The 17292-nt window shown below is 46.0% G+C and overlaps 1 protein-coding gene across 1 annotated transcript in view; it reads left to right on the forward strand.

The window, feature by feature from the left end:
- The window catches only part of Ak5 (adenylate kinase 5), a 244727-nt gene that overhangs the window by 137838 nt on the left and 89597 nt on the right, over positions 1 to 17292 (forward strand). The window contains exon 7 of the mRNA XM_004653632.2: positions 13660 to 13750. Within this exon, the coding sequence (XP_004653689.2) occupies positions 13660 to 13750 (91 nt within the window). The remainder of the gene's footprint in view (positions 1 to 13659; positions 13751 to 17292) is intronic.

The raw sequence follows: 17292 nt of genomic DNA on the forward strand, positions 1-17292 counted from the left end.
TGCTCTGGCTGCAGCGTGTTGCTGGCTTTCTTCCTCAGGAGCTGTGCAGGCTTAGTCTCATGGACGAGGTGCAGCTTGTCATCAGGAAAGGAGCAAGTGTCACAAAGGACTGAAACTTGGCTTCTAAAGCTTCTTTAGCTCAGAAGCTTTCTTGGCAAAGCCTTAAAAAAAAAAAAAGATGTAAATCTTTGTCCCACAACTCTGTAGTTTGGTGAAAGCCTCAGGTTGCAGGAATGCTGAGAGGCCAAGAAGAGAACATAGAAAAGAAAAAAAGGTTATTTGAATTAATTTAATTTTCTGGTTAATTCAGTTTGTTATGTAACTGCTAGACTCACATGCTGCCAGGTACAGCAGAGAAAAATAGGAAAATGCAATGTAATTCTGTTCCACAAAGATATCTCTTTTCTTCCCTCTTTCTTCCTTTTAACCTTTTCTTTACCAAGTCTCTTCAAAGTAGTCCTTGTTGAGACCTTTAACAAGTACAAAAATGGTAACACGAGTTCATCTTCCACCCAGGTATCTCTAAAATCTGGTATAATATTAGGCATAAAATAGATGCTGAATAAAAATGTGGGGTCTGTTTTTGTTTGGTTTTAGAGACAGAGCCACGCTACATAGCTCAGACTGGCTTCAAGCTCACTACCCTCCTACCTCAGCCTTCTGAGTACTGGGATTACAGGTGGAAGCCACTCCACCCAACAGCCAATAAATTTTCATTAAATTGAATTGCATGTAAGTGGTACAAGACATCAGGTAGATTTATCATGCTCCCAAGACATAGTCTTAAAATTCCTTTACTTGAAAAACAATCTATTATGTCAACCTGTTCTCTGGGCTACAGATTACTTGAGCAAGAAGCAATGCATCATGTAAACAGAGTTGCCTAACCATGATCATAAGTCCTTTTGGCATTTATAAAATGGGGCTTGTTTCAGCTGCCTTCTTCAGAACGCGTGAACCTGTCCACTGCTGTCTGCAGTGACGTCTCTGATGAGACTAAGAATGTTGGTTCAGGGCTGGAGCAATGGCTTAGCCGTTAAGGCGCTTGCCTGCAAAGCCAACGGACCCAGGTCCATTCCCCAGGACCCACGTAAGCCAGATGCACAAGGTGGCACACGCGTCTGGAGTTCATTTGCAGTGGCTGGAAGCCCTGCTGCACCCATTCTCTTCCCCGCCCCAAATAAATAAATAAAATAAAAAGAATGTTGGTTCGGAGGCTGTCTCCTCACTCGCAAAACTTAAACAGCTACTGTGGCCACCTGTCATGGGCACCTGAGATACCCAGAGACAGAGTGGGGAGTCAAAAGATGTGTTCATGTCGACACAGACTCAGAGGAGTAACTTCCAAAGCCTGTGTACTGAGCTCTGATAGCTCAGAATTTTTATAGACAGTCAGTTGACATCATGTTGAATTCCTTACACTATTGGTGGGTTAAACCTTTGGGCTACATGACTGAGGGCATGGGCAGGATGTGGTAAGTGGCCTACAGAAGCAAAATAACAACCTGTTAGCTCAGGGAAAGTTTACCCATCATTTGGTCTTATAAGATATTTGATTGGCTGGATGTAGGGGCACATGCCTTTGGCACTGGGCACCATCTCCTGAGGAGACACGCAGAGCGAGGAGCTCTGGAAAAGGAATCTGGGGGGCTTCCCCTCAGGCTGAGGCTCTCTGCTAAGTGCCGTCTCTGGCTGGGCTGTGAGGAGGCAGCTAAGCCCAGCCTGTGTTCAAGCAAGCTGGTGATGGGAATCCCAGGGCAGAGCTGGAGTGTCTTCTGCAGGAAGTGCCAGACAGAGGACTCCTGTTGAAAATCTACTCTCCTGGGCTCCTTGACAGGAGGTATGCCAGCCCTTCCTTTGATTCCTGAAGGGCAGAGGAGGAAGGAGGCTCTGAACAGTGAGTGATGACGCAAGAAAAACTGAATCCATTGCGGAAGACCTCAGTCTGGGTCGATCACTGGAAGCAGAGGGCTGTGGGGGGCACGTACTCGCCAGCAGGCAGAGAAGAGCTTGCAGCAGCCACTTTCCTGGAAATAGATGGCTTCAAGCTAAAAGCCACAAAGACGTCTCCATTAAGGGCTGGGAAGTCACCTGCCTCTTACGGTCAACATGCCCTGCCCTTATTCCTCTTGCCAATAGTCACAGCCACCTAGTACAGCACATAGATCATACAGAGAAAGAAAATCATCCACCTCAGCCTGCAAACAACAGAAAGAATTTCTGAGGGCTAGAGAGATGGCTTAGCTATTGAGGCGCTCGCCTGCAAGCCAAAGGACCCAGGTTTGAGTCCACACTTTAATATGGAGCAGCTGGGAGAGCTCACGTGTTCACACTGTAATATGGAGCAGCTGGGAGAGCTCACACGTTCACACTGTAATATGGAGCAGCTGGGAGAGCTCACGTGTTCACACTGTAATATGGAGCAGCTGGGAGAGCTCACGTGTTCACACTTTAATATGGAGCAGCTGGGAGAGCTCACACGTTCACACTTTAATATGGACCAGCTGGGAGAGCTCACACGTTCACACTTTAATAAGTACACATGAGGACCAGACCCTGGCTCTGTCACTTCCATGACCTTGGGACAAGTCATTTAATTGCTTGAAGGCTCTATTTCATTTTTGTTTCGTTTGATTCAGTGTTTTTAGGTGGTCCTGGGATGAACTCAGAACATTGTACATGCCAGGCAAGCACCCTACCACTAAGCTACAGCTCCAGCCCAGAGACCCACTTTCAAGCCTATGAAATGAAGATGATGAAAATTCCTACAGTGTTATCATGGAGGCTGGATGAGCACTGCACACGCGGCCAGCTTCTGTCTCAGTACAGTACTTTTTCAGTGGGTGGTTATGTTGCCTGGAGATGGGTTCAGGGGCCTGTTAACACTGAGTGCTGATAGAGCTTCTGAAAAGTTCTCTGTGGGCTACTATTACAAGAATATTTGCAACTGCCCTGGGTTAGCCTTCTTTTCTAAGTTCCTATAACAAAATATATCAGTCATTATTACATTGCTAAAACTTCAAGTTCAGGGATAATTTTCCTTCTTAAAACATTGCATAAATCTCATAATAGTTTTCTCAGGAATCTCTTATTATGTTTACTTTCCTCATCAAAATTGGATGTTGCCTATAATCTAATGAGTTGGTGAAATACAGGCTGAGAAAAAGTAGTCTTTTACTCCATCATCTGTGGCTCACAAGGGTTCTGTATCTGCCCCTTTGCATATAATTCATGTCTTATTTGAGATCTGCCTTCTTTTGTGTCTTGCTCTTATTTCTTTGTGTTAAAAAATAATGATGGTGCTGGAGAGATGGCTTAGTGGTTAAGGAACTTGCCTGTAAAGCCTAAGGACCCAGGTTCAATTCCCCAGGACCCACATAAGCCATATGCACAGGGTAGTACATATGTCTGGAGTTCGTTTGCAGTGGCTGAAGGCCCTGACACAACCATTCTCTCTCTCTCTTTCTCTCTGTTTGCCTTCTTCTCTCTGAAATAAATACTAGTTAAAATGCCAGTCACGTATTTCTTTTACTGTTGTGGTGTTCGTGTCAGAATCTCACGTTGGCCTGGAGCTTGCCAGTTAGGTTAGACGGCTGGCCAGTGAGCTCCGGGATCCACCTGTCTCCATCTCTTTGGCCCTGGAATTGTAAACAGGCACCACCACACCTGGCTTGTTTTTTTTCTTTTCTCTTTGGGGTGTGTGCGTGAGTGTGGACACGTGTGGAGGTCAGAAGACAACTTGCCTTCCTCGTCACCTAGGCAGGTCTCTTGTGCTAGAGATGTCCACCAGTTCTCCCGTGCTCTGTGAGCTTCCGGTAAGCGTTCCCTCTCCACCTGCCACTTCACCATCGGGGCGCTGGGGTTCCAGAAGCCCACCTCAACTCGCAGCTCTCACATGGGGCCTGGGGGTCTGAGCTCAGGGCGGGCTTGCACAGTGAGCACTTTACTCCCTGAGCCACTCCCCAGCCCCGTGCCGGATGGCTTACCGCGGGTTGTGGGGATCAAACTCGGCCCTCACGCTCGCACAGCAAGCCCTGTACTGACGGAGCTGAAGACTTAGGGTGTTCCAGTGTGGTCTTTCATTTCCAGTTGGAGAAGAATAAAGTCACAGCAAAGAGAACACTAAACGTAGAGAGACACATGAAAAACGTGAGAAGAACACTTGAAGGGCCAGTTATTTGCATGCTGAGAAGGAAACCCAGGGGGAAGGTGCCTGGTTGAAATCCCCTGCATGCAACGAGGGCGAGGCGAAAACCTCAGGAAGCTCCTCGAGTGCTGACAGAGGAGACTCACGGGAAAGAGAAAAGTAAGTCAATGCTGACAGCACAGCCCCTTCATTTCCCTCTCAACTGGTGGAAAGGAGAAAAAAATTCCGTTTAGACACACCGAAGTTGAATCAAAGGTGACACCTTGACGGAGAGATTGAGTGGCTATCATGCTGTTGGGTCGGCTTGGGGGAGGCCGTGGTCGGGGGGCTGCGGTTAGCACAGGAAGGCCGCGGGAAGCCTCGCCCCGAGGGAGAGTCGTGCAGCCTGGGGAGTCCAGAAGACTGCACCCGAGGAAACAGAAACGAGCTCTGATTCTGAAGTCAGGACAAGGGTAAGCTCAGTGGGTAAAGAACTCACTGTGCTTGTGTGAGGGCCTGAGTGCGCAGCCCTGGAACCCACGAGAAAATGCCAGGCTTAGCCATACGTACCCATCACCCCAGTGCTGCAGAGGCAGGCCGGGAACCCCTGGGGCTCGCCTGCTGACCCAGTGAGCTCCGGGTGCAGTGAGAGAGCCAGAGAATACGGTGGAGAGCAGCTGAGGGAGACTCCTGACATGGACCCCCCCCCCCCCCACACACACACACATAGGAAAAAGTGTCGATCATCATTGTCTTCACTCCGGGGGTGGGGGGTGTAATCTGCTCCCCCTCCTGTAACTTCCTTTCCTTCCAAGTATTTTCTGTAGAGCTGGTTTTGTCTTCAAATACTCCTTTAGCCTGCTTTTGTCGTGGAATGTCCTTATTTCTTATTTCTATTTGAATGGATAACTTTGCAGGATAAAGTAACCTTGGTTGACAGTTGTTATCTTTCAGAACTTGGAATACCTCACTCCAAGCCCTTCTGGCTTTTAAAGTTTGTGTTGAGTAATCTGCTGTAATCCTGATGGGCTTGCCTTTGTAGGTAACTTGATTTTTCTCTCTAACTGCTTTCAATATTTTTTCTTTGGGTTGTGTGTTTTGTAGTTTGATTATAATATGGTGAGGAGAGGTTCTTTCCAGGTTTTGTCTGGCTGGGGTTCTAAAGGCTTCCTATATCTGCATTGGCACCTCTTTCCCAATTTGGGGGAAGTTTTCTTCTATGATTTTGTTGAAGACGCCTACTATGCCTTTGGAGTGGAATTCTTCTCCTTCTACTGTGCCCTGAATTCTTATGTGTGACCTTTTCATACTGTCCCAAATATCTTGAAATTCCCACTCATACTTTTCTATAAGTTTGTCTTTCTCTTTGTTGGACTGTATTAGATCTGCCACCTGGTCTTCTAGCTTAGATATTCTGTCCTCTCCTTCATCCATTCTACTGGTGAGATTTTCTACAGTTTTTTTATTTCATTAACTGTGTTCTTCATTGCTAGTAATTCTGACTGGTTTTTCTTTATTATTTCTATTTCCTTATTTATGTCTTATACTGACTTCTTTATTTCATTAAATTGGTGTCCTGCATCTTCTTTGATTCCTTTGATTTCCTCTTTGATTCCCTTGATTTGTTTTTTTGACTTCTTTGAACATATTTACAATCATTCTTTTGAAATATTTCTCAGGCATTTCCTCTAACTCATTCTCACTGGAGGTCATTTCTGATGCATTAATACTTTTTGGTGGATTTATATTGTCTTGATTTTTAGTGTTTCTTGTGTTATAATGCATATATTTTTGCCTCTTGGATTAAGTTAATGCTTGGATTTTCTAGCTAGCTGGGTATTCTTAGCTGTATCAATTGATCTGATGTTATATATCTTCAGGGTAGGAGCTTAAGGTGGTAGGTGTGGCTCTTAAAACTCTCAGAGTATCTACAAAGGTGCTCCTAGGGGTTGGGTTTGCCTGCTATGGGAGTATTCAAGTAGGCTGAGTGGAACAAAATACAGATAGATTCTCAAATATAACTAAACAATGTACACATTCAATGAAAGACAGCACCGAGTATTTATGCAAGAGTAGTTATTATAACAAACCAGATCCTCTATCAACAAAGAGGTTAAGATTTCTGGTCTGGTTCCAAGTCAGCTTGTGACCAAGTGAGACCCTTCCCTGGTGCAATCCCAGTTACCTTTTTGGGTGATTTTGGTCTCAGTTATGCGTCCCTCTTTGGCGCCCTGTGGGTTCAAGTAAGCTGGCTGGATCGCTGGACTGCTGTTCTGTTTTCTGGAGCTGGGCCCTGGCTTTTCCTGTGGGGCAAGCCGAGCCTGGCAGCTGTGGCCCCACAGACCTGGCACCGCCGCTGCTGGATCTGCCACTGCCGGAGCTGTTGCTGCTGCCCGAGCTGGAGCCAGAGCCGCCGCTGCCGGAGCCTCTTCCGCCTGCCTGTGTGGGCTCTGGATGCCCTGGATCTCTCCTACTTCTCTGCTGCCGTTTTAATTTCTTATACACCTCACTTTGTAGTAAAAGTGTGTATTTTGCTGGGTTTTCTTTGGCTTTTTCTCCCCTAGGCTGCTTTGGTGTGGTTCCTAAGCTGCCATCTTAACCGGAAGTCTCCTTTCCTAGTCTAGGTAATTGGGCATACTTCTGAAAATTGTTACATCATTTGTCCCTCAAATTAAAATGTGTTGTGAGTGAACTAGGGGAGTTGATAAGGGCTTCATGTTGAAATTCCCAAGGGACCTCCAGAGCCCTTCATGACATCTCACCTCGGAGTGAGAAAGGGTTTTTCTACAATCGCAGCCATGAACGAGCCATCACCTAAAGGAGCTGGGGCCCATCGGGTCAGAACATGAGAGTGAGGGTCAGGAGCAGCTGCGGATGTCATCTGGTGTGTCTCCACAGGGACCTGAGCCTCCCTGAACCCTTTTCTGACCCGTGGAGACAGTGCGTCCCGGGCTCTGCCTTTTAGCTCACAGCCCTGAAGTGCCAGTTTCCGCGGCCTTTGGGCTTTGTGTCTGTTTTGTGGTTTTAGTTATTAATTTTTCCCAGGCAGGGTCTTGCCTTCAATTTGTGACCCTCCTCCCTTAGTCTCCTAAGTACCTGGAAAACAGTCATGTACCGCCAGCTTACACTCTGCTCTGGATTTTGTTTTGTTTTGTTTTGTATTATCAGACACGGCCTCACTATGTAGCCCACCCTGGCCTTTTTCAATCCTCCTGCCACTGACCCCCTGAATGCCAGGATTACAGGTGTGTACCACTTTGCCCAGCTTACTCTTCATATTTTAAAGTTAGCAGCCCATATTCTTGTAGCTCAAAACTTTCTCTTGAAAGAATAAATTATTACTTTGGTTCCAAAATAGTCTTCAAAACTCCTAGATCTAGGCTGGTAGAGCCAGATTGGCAAAGTGCTTGCCTAGGATCCATCCCCAGTCCCGCATAAGACTGGGGTGTTGGTACACACCTGTAATTCCAGCACTCAGGAAGTGGAGACAGAAGGACCAGAAATTTAAGATCCTCCTCATCCTAAGCTACATCATGAGTTTGAGGACAGTCTGAGCTACATGAGACCCTGACTAAAAAATAAATAGAAATACTAGAGTCCAGAATATGAGCCAGGCATGGTGGCACACACCTTTAATCCCAGCCCTTCGGGGACAGAGGTAGGAGGATCACTGTGAGTTCGACGCCAGCCTGAAATATAGTGAGACCCTGCCAAAAAAAGGGAAGGAAGACAGAACAAGAGAGCGAGAGAGAGAGAGGAAGAAGAAAAATGTGTTGGTGTTTATTATAGCTTCACAACTTTGATACTGCTGGCATATTAGAAGGGATGGCTTTGTGGTGAGGGGCATCCTGTGTACTAGAGTGTTTGTGCAGAATCGTCAAGTAGCTTTCCCGCCCTCAGGAGCTCCAGCAATCCAAGCAATGTTCCAGCTTTGCCACATTTGCATCATGGGGTAGGGTGCAAAATAAAATAAAAAATAAAAAAATCATGGGGTAGTCTGCAAAATACGAAATCATCAAGGCAATGTTTGATGAGTTAAAAGTCAACGAAGGGTCTGGGGAGATGGCTCAGTGAGCAAGAGTGTGTCCCACCAGCATAAAAGCCTGAATCTGATACCCAGCACCCACATAAGTGGCTGAACATAGACGCCTGTGACCCCAGTAATGTGCAGATGAGCAAATGAGGAGGCTCTGGCTTTCTCCTCTGGCCTCCACACACCCAGGGCATGTTCATCTGCACATGCATGTGCACACGTGGGCAAAAAGTTAATGCCTATAACCTCCCCAATACTGTCTTTATTCTGTAAAAATGTTTACCAATTAAGTGGCAATTACTGTGATAATATAAAATAGAACACTGCCCAGAGTGCCAATGTGTAGTGGTTACTTTCTGGTTGCTAGGGAAAAAAAAACACCCAACCAGGGCTGGACAGATGGCTTAGCGGTTAAGGCACTTGCTTGCAAAGCCTAAAGACCCATGTTGAATTCCCCGGGACCCACATAAGCCAGATGCACAAGGTGACACATGTGCCTGGAGTTCGTTTACAGCAGCTGAATGCCCTGGCGTGCCCATTCTCTCTGACTCCCTTCTCTCAAATAAATAAGTAATATTAAAATAAAGCCCAACCACAAGCAGTTTATGGGAGGAAAGGGTTTATTTTGGCTTACGATTTCAAGTGGAGGTCTCTCGTGGTGGGGAGCAAGGCAGGGGCAGACAGCCAGTGTCAAATCCTCACAGCCACAGTGAGAAAGCAAACGGTGCAGAAGCACCAAGTGGGGCTTGACTAAGGCAACTCAAAGCCGACCTCCAGTGGCCAACTTCCTCCACCTCCCAAAGCCTGTACACACTTCCTGAACAGGCCTACCAACAAGAGACCACGCGTTCCAACACAGGAGCCTATGAGGAACAGCCCACACTCAAGCCACCGCACCATGCCATGACATTTGCTACAAGAGCAGAAGCCAGAGTCTTGTGCCAGTCTTGGGTTATGGAAGTCTTGCGTCATAGAAGATAGAGAAAAGGAAGAGACCCATCTCAGTTCTTTGGTCTGATGTGTGAATGAAACGGCTGAGCTGAATGGACTGAAACTGTGAAGGTTGTCTCCACATTCAGCCGGTCAAAGCTTAAGTAGTCACATAGAGACCTAGTCACCCCAAGTTCAAGTCCTACCATGTACACTCATGAGCTGTGACTTGAGGAAGTCATAACATTGCTGGGTAGATGTCTCTTCATCTGTAAAATAGAAGAAAGGCCATCTACCTCACATTGCCCATGGGCCTGTCTGACATAGGGAGGACATTTGGAGGATCGCATAGGTGTGACTGGCTGTGATAGGACCGTGTAAGGAAAAGAAAGGAAGTGACTTCCCAACTTAAGTACCCCAACTCTCCCACATTTCAAGAGGAAACCATAAAGGAATGCATCACTGACATCTTCTAATTTCAGAAGATGTCTTCACAATGATAAGAATTAAAGCCACAGGAGCAACACCTCCACTCCTGACCAATATGAAATAAGAGATTGGATCCTCCCCAACTCACATACAGACAGACAGAAGGGAGGAGAGGAGGCTGCCCTGAGAGGCCATTCTGAGAGCCTGGCGGGAAGCAGGAGATGCGAGTCCTGCAGCTGCCTCCCCTGCCTGGAGGGCCTGGGAAAGGGCCAGGCTGCAAATTCAAGAAGGAACCTGTGGTGGCTCATGAACCCCACACGTTCAGGAGATGGAGCTGAGAATCTGAGAGACGTGAGTGGCCAGAATTCACAAGCCACCAAATATCAAAGATAAGAGCAAAATCCAGAGAGGTTGGGAGGTATGTATAGGCCCCTCCAGGATCCAGCAGGATTCCAACCAGTGTGTACACATGAAAAAACTACAGAACACCCAAAAACCATCTGGAGTATGGGGAGCAGACCCAGTGCTCAGCACAGCAGGCCTAGAATTGCATCTGGTTCTCCAGCCAGACCAAAGAGCATCGGTCTTCACCAGGCCCTGGGAGAGTGGCCAGAGCGGCTCAACACTGGGAAATAATTATCCCTGAGTTTAGCTCTGCTGTGGTCTAGACTAAGGGATCTTCAAAGTGAGATGTAAGATCAAGGTGTTTCCAAGTAATTAGAGTATATTCCAGAACAAAGCTGAGGCATGCAGAAAAACAAGAATACCCAGCAACCCTCAAGGTCACATTATCAATGCTGGACGTTCAGTTAAACAAACATCCAGGCACACAAAGAAGCAGGAAAACTGACTCTTTAATAGAAGCATTGATTGAGATGGACTTACAACTGACACAAATGTTAGAGTTACCAGAGGTCATTAAAATGGTTAGTATATTTCACACATTCAAAAACTTAACCAAAAGGCACTTGCCTGTGAAGCCTAAGGACCCATGTTCCACTCTCCAGATCCTCCTACAAAGCCAGATGCTCAAAGGTGAGGCAAGCGCAAGGTTGCACATGCCCACTAGGAGGCACAAGCATCTGGAGTTTGATTGCAGTGGCTGAGGCCCTGGCATGTCAATTCTGTGTGGTGTGTGTGTGTGTGTGTCCTTTCTCCCTCTCTCTCTCATAAAATTAAAATAAAATAAAAACCAGATGCATAGAAAAAAATTTTAAACTCAAAGCTCGGGGGTGGATAGTGGTCAATGGTTGAGACCGGGGTGTAGCCTAGCATGTATGAGGCTCTAGGTTTCGAATACACACACACACACACACACACACACACACACACACATCAAATATATAAAGATAAAAGCTACAATAGTAGAGATAGCAGATATAGCTGGGATTATAGAAGTCTCAGAATATCCACACACCACAATGCTACTGAATAAGGAACTATGGATATACTTCAATATAATTATTCAATGTGAAAGAATCCAGACAAGAAAGATTATAGTCACATCTTCCATTTTATATGAAAACCTAGAAAATGCAAAATTTTCTGAGGGGATGGTTCAGCGATTAGGAGCACCTTCCCCTTAAGTATAAGGACCTCTCTCACTGAAAACCAAGTTCAGCTCCTCAGAACCCATATAAAAAGTCCATCATGGCCATGCTCTTCTGTAACCCCAGTCCTCAGTGCTGGGGGGAGAACAGAGACTTTCTGGAGCTCACCAACGTACTACAGCTCCCGGTTGAAGGAGACACCCCATCTCAAGGAAATATGCAGATGAGCAATAAGAGGACACTGGACGTTCCCTGTGGTCTGCACACACACGTGCGTACGCCGGGCATCACACACCGCACATATACACCATGGGGCATGTGCACCTGCACAGACACGTGCACATCACACATCACACACACGCACACACATGCAAGTGCATGCATTCACAAAACAAAACTATGCAAAATAATCTACAGGAAGCAGATCAACGGTTACTTTACAAGGATCAGGGAAAAAGACTGCTAGAGGGTCATTTGGGAATGATGAAAGATATGTCCATTATTTTGATTTTATGATGGTTTCGTAAGTGAACACATATTTGTCAAAACTTATATTTTACGGGCTGGAGAGATGGCTTCATGGTTAAGGTGCCTGCCTTGAAGCTTAAAGACCCAGGTTTGATTCCCCAGAACCCACGTAAGCCAGATGCACATGGTGGCACATGAGTCTGGAGTTTGTTTGCAGTGTCTGGAGGCCCTGGTGTGCCCATTCTAAAAAAAAAAGATTAAAAAACATATTTTGCATATGGCAAATGTATATGATAGATTATATATCAATTATGACTAAGTAAAGCTATTTATTATTTTTTTTATTCAGATTTTTTTGTTTTTGCTTTTTTGAGGTAGGATCTCTAGCCCTGGCTGACCTAGAATTCACTATGTAGACTCAGGGTGGCCTCAAATTCATGGTGATCCTCCTACCTCTGCCTCCTGAGGGCTGGGATTAAAGGCATGTGCCACCACGCCCGGCTATTCAGAATTTTAACATATGACCATACAGTAATTTGGTCACATTCCTGTCCCTGTATCCTTTCTTGTCCCTTCTTCCCTGACCCCATCCCCTGAGGTCATCTCCTTCCTTTTGTCCTCCACGGCAACATGTTAATGGGCTCAGAACCACGCTGATTTGTGGAAGCATCAGTGAACACTGTGAGGTCATGGATGCACCAGCCAGTTCATGCTATGGGCACAGCACCCCCCCAGTATGGCTACACCCCCTGTGGCTCTTGTGTTCTTTCTGCCCCCTCTTCCACAATGTTCCCTGAGCCTGGGAAGGTGGAGCAGAAGTCTTTAGTGTTGGGCTCTTGGCCGCCTCTTGTTTTCTACTCTGACGAGCTCTGACTCTCCTCAGTGTCTATGCCGTGGAGATGGTCTCTGGCTGGCGGGGAACACTGTCCACTGCCGCCTCTGCCATATCCCTGAACACAGTGAGTGTGATAGAGGTGAATCCTATGGTGTTGAGTCCTAGTTTTAAAATAAAAGAGAGACTGATAGAGATGGAGAGGGGAATATGATGGAGAATGGAGTTTCAAAGGGGAAAGTGGGGGGAGGGAGGGTATTATCATGGGCTATTTTTTATAATCATGGAAGTTGTTAATAAAAAATTTGAAAAGAAAAACATAGAATAAATACAAAATTTTAAGAAAGAGGGGGAAAAAAAAACTAAAGGAGGCTGGAGAGATGGCTCAGTGGTTAGAGGCACTTGCTTGCAAGGCCTGACTGGCCAGGTTCATTTCCCCAATACTCACATAAATCCAGATGCACAAAGTGCCACATGCATCTGGAATTGTGTTTGCAGTGGCTAGAGGCCCTGGTGTGCCCATTCCTTCCCCCCTTTCTCCTTGCAAATAAATAATAAGTAACAAATAAAATATTTTGTTAAAAACTAAAGGGATGAAAAGTATATTCAACAATATAAATTCAGGCTTAATTTATTTAACCATGCAATTTTAAACAACTTTAAATTTTGTAATTTTGTAGGATGGTAAAATAAATAAATCCATAAGTTCTGTTGCATCTAGATCTGTACTGTGCAAGGACGACATCTTTTACACGCTGTCTTATATACTCAGTATGGTATCCTAAACTCCATTTGGACATTCTCTTGTTCTTTTCTCACTTGTTTTGTTTTTGAGAAAGAGTCTTCCTGCAGCCCAGGCTGACCTGGAACTCACTCTATAGCGCAGGCTGGTCTCAAACCCACGGTGATCCTCCTGCCTCAGCCGCCTCAAGTGATGGGATATAGGTGTACACCATCACATCTGGCTTTTTTTTTTTTTTTACAAATTATAAACTAAGAAAAATGTGCCCTTGTTATTTGCTAAGTCAGAAAGTCATGGGTGTCAGTTATCTTCTTCAAAACTTGCTTTATATGTCATGAAAATGGCACATGTTTTCCTAGCTATGAGGCTACATTCACATAATGCCCTTCTCGTTCTGAGGGGAGGGCTGGGCTGACGGGTCTGCTAAAGGTCCGCTTAAAGACTTGGATGCCTTCACTCCTGCTACATTACAGACGCCACGTGCGACGCATGCCCACCGTCACCTGGACTCTTACATGCCTCACGTATCACAAACTTGTCTGTCCGCAGTTCGATGCTGACCGGAATGAGGATGCAGTGTTCCATGACATCAGCGTGGCAGTGGACAACAGGTTGTTTCCAAACAAAGAGCTGAGATCAGGTAAGCCCCGTGTCCTGAGGACCTCGGGACACTCCGATCACCTGCCGGGGTCCTGGGCTTTCTCTCCACGGCTGAGCACCTGGGGTTAAAGCGTGGCCCCAGCCACTCTGCCTCATTCTTTCTGGCCCCAGGGGAAAAGACAGGAAACAAAATCGAATGGAAGGGCTAGGAAGCTGTCCCTTATTGTCAGGGAGTGCTTTTCTTTTCTTTTCTTTTCTTTTTTGTTTGTTTGCTTATTTGTTTGTTTCGAGGTAGGGTGTCACGCTAGCTCAGGATGACCTGGAATTCACTGTGTAGTCTCAAGGTGGCCTCGAACTCATGGTGATCCACCTATCTCTGCCTCCTGAGGGCTGGGATTAAAGGTGTGTGCCACCACGCCCGGCTACGAGTGCTTTTCTTAATGTCACCTCACATATAAATATCAGGTCATCACAATGTGACACAGCATGTCTGTTACTATCGCAGAAAAACATAACCTAGCTCATACAACAGTGAAGGGTTACTTACTATTCCTCAGGAACCCCTACCTCATCCAGGTGTCTCCCGTTCTGCCTGGAAAAGGCACCCCATTCACTCTGAGGACCACCTCTATCCCAACGGCAACTCCTGGTTTATCTGCCCTTCCAAGCCCTCACCCTGGAGCTCTTCCTGTGGAGCCTGGGGAGGCGGGCGCTCCTCACCGTTGACTCCCTCTGACTCTGCAGTCGCCCCTCATTCCGTGGGGCTGATCCCCAGTGTTTCTGTGGCCTAAAACTTTTGGATTTTACTTTGTGAGGTGGCAACTCAGAAGAAAAGTCAGGATTGAACATAAGATTATTCAGTTTAGAAATAAAGGGTTTAAAGCCGGGCATGGCGCCTCACACCTTTAATCCCAGCATGCAGGAAGCTGAGGGAGAATGGCCATGAGTTCAAGGCTAGACTGGGATAGACTACAGAGTGAGTTTCAGGTAAGCCTGGTCTAGAGTGAAATTCTGCCTCAAGATCGCTTCCCGAGAGAAAACAAAAGCAAAGGATTTAGGGCTGAGAATGTAGTCATGGTAAAGCACTGGCGGAGCATGTGTAAGTCCCCAGCACTGCATAAAAGAAAGGCTGGGAAGATGGTTTAAAGTGATTGCTTGCAGAGCATGCTGGCCCGGGCTCAATTCCCCAGTACCCACATAAAGGCAGATGTTCAAAGTGGCGCGCGCGTCAGGAGTTTGGTTGCAGTGACAAGGGGCCCTGGTGCGTCCATAGTTGATTTCTATCATCTATCCCAAAACATTAGATAGGTAGAAACACGCATACGTCATACAAATGATAGATGACACATGGATGGTAGATGATAATAGAGGTTTCATTGTACATACACCATGTTCATAAAAGCCACCCATTACGACAATAGCATGCTCTGTTTCTTGTACAAACCCTCAGAAGATTAAACACTGGAGCCTCTGAGTTCTCTACAGAGGAGAGTGTGCAAATGACAAGCGTATGTGTGTGCATGCTTGTGTAAAACCTGATTCTTGGCAGCCAGATGCACAAAGTAGTGCATGTGCCTGGAGTTCATTTGCAGTGACAGGAGGCCCTGGTGTGCCCATTCTCACTCACTCACTCTGTCTGTCTATCTGGCTATCTTCTCTAGCTCTCAAATAAATCAATAAAAATATGTTTTTTTAATTCTGTAGAGGGAAATGCGAAAGCTCTTTCATTCATTTCAGTCATGCAGTTCATACGTATTGAATGCATATAATCCATAAACTGTGTTTTTAGATTCAGGCCCGAAGCACAACCCTGCTGGGTAGCATCCAGTCTAATGGAAGCAGGAGCAAGGCACGCAGCTCCCCACACGGTACAGATAAAGGCTGGGGGAGTTCCTTCTCCTCCACCGCCGCTGCCCAAGCAGCCGCACTGCAGGAGAGGCTCTTAATTTGGCTCTCCGTGTTAGAGAAGGGTCTTCCTCCACCTTCAGACTAAAGACTCGCCAGAAGAAAGAGCATCATTGTTTGTTTGCTTTGTTGTTTTTTGAGGTAGGGTCTCACACTCACCCAGGCTGACCTGGAATTCCCTATGTAGTCTCAGGGTGGCCTTGAACTCACAGTGTTCCTCCTACCTCTGCTTCCTGAGTGCTGGGATTAAAAGCATGTGCCACCATGCCTGGCTAAGGGCATCCTTAATAGTGTCCTAGAAAGAAATAAATACCCAAAGCCCTCTAGTGTGCCATTCCCACTTAAACTGAAGGAGACAAAAGGAAGATGTTATTTCTGAAGACCATGCATATTATATTTCAAACAGGTGACACCAACCATTCCCTGTAGGGTTCTATGTTCCAGCTCAGACCTTTCTTTATTATCCATAGAAAAGCTAATTTTCTTAAAGTCTGAAAAGAAGTTCAAAATAAGGAGACGTGAATGCGACACTATGACTTGTTCCGAATGCCTTGACTCTGCAGTCTTTAAGTAATAAGGTCATGGCCATTCCTTCGTGGGTCAGGTTGCTGCGTGGATGTGTGTGTCTGCCGCCACCTCTCACTTGCTGAACCTTGTACGGTTATTGAAGGTCCCGTTTTCAGCAAGCCAAGCCACCACCGTGACTCAGGCATTTTCTGAGCTGGTAATGTCACCTTTGTCTATCATCTTCTGTGATGTGTTAATGTTGCTGTTGCCAGGAGCAACAGTATGGCAAGATATTCCATCCCTTAATGGCATAATAAAATTTCTCTTTGATTAGGAAATCCAGTCGCTTCTTCCTCATAAACATGTCATTTGCTTTAATCAAAAAGTTATTTCAAGCAGGGTATGGTGGTGCATGTCTTTAGTCCCAGCACATGGAGGCAGAGCTGGGAGGACTGCTGTGAGTTCGAGGCCACCTTGAGACTACATAGTGAATTCCAGGTCAGCCTGGGCTAGAGCAAGACCTTACCTCGAAAAAAAAAATATATATATATATATATATATATATATATATATATATACATATATATATATTTATATTTATATTTATATATGTATGTATCATTCTGACATTGCTGAAAATGGCTTTCTAATAAATTTGCTCCAATTTTAAATGTTAACATGAGATACCTATTTACTGTCTTGTTTAAGGCCCTTCAGATAGCACTTTTCAAAGATAATTGAATAAAAATTCCAATTAACTAAAATAAGTAGGCCAAGGAGCTCCTGGCTGCTATATGATCCGTAAAACTTTGTGTTCAGAACATGTTCACGAATCACTCTAACGAGGGCCAAGGTGAGGGTCACATTGTCACAGTTCCAGCCGCACACCTACCACCACCTCCAACCCGCGGTAGACAGCTCCCACGCTGGGGAGTCACGGGAGCTACATCAAATCCGCGCCACCTTCAGTGCCGCCGGGAACACCGGCTACCTAGACAGGAGCGGTGGCCCCCCTGACTTGAGCAAGACTGCTTGCTTCCTCCTCTGATGTCTGCATTTCCACGGCCTCCTGCCAGCCCCTTCGCCATAAATCATTCATGGTTGCTCACCGTCTCCGCATGCAGACAGACAGTGTAGCCCTGTGTCCCTGCGCACAGCACACCGTTGTGA

The sequence above is a fragment of the Jaculus jaculus genome, chromosome 19 (assembly GCF_020740685.1).
Source record: "Jaculus jaculus isolate mJacJac1 chromosome 19, mJacJac1.mat.Y.cur, whole genome shotgun sequence".
Classification (NCBI taxonomy): Eukaryota; Metazoa; Chordata; class Mammalia; order Rodentia; family Dipodidae; genus Jaculus; species Jaculus jaculus.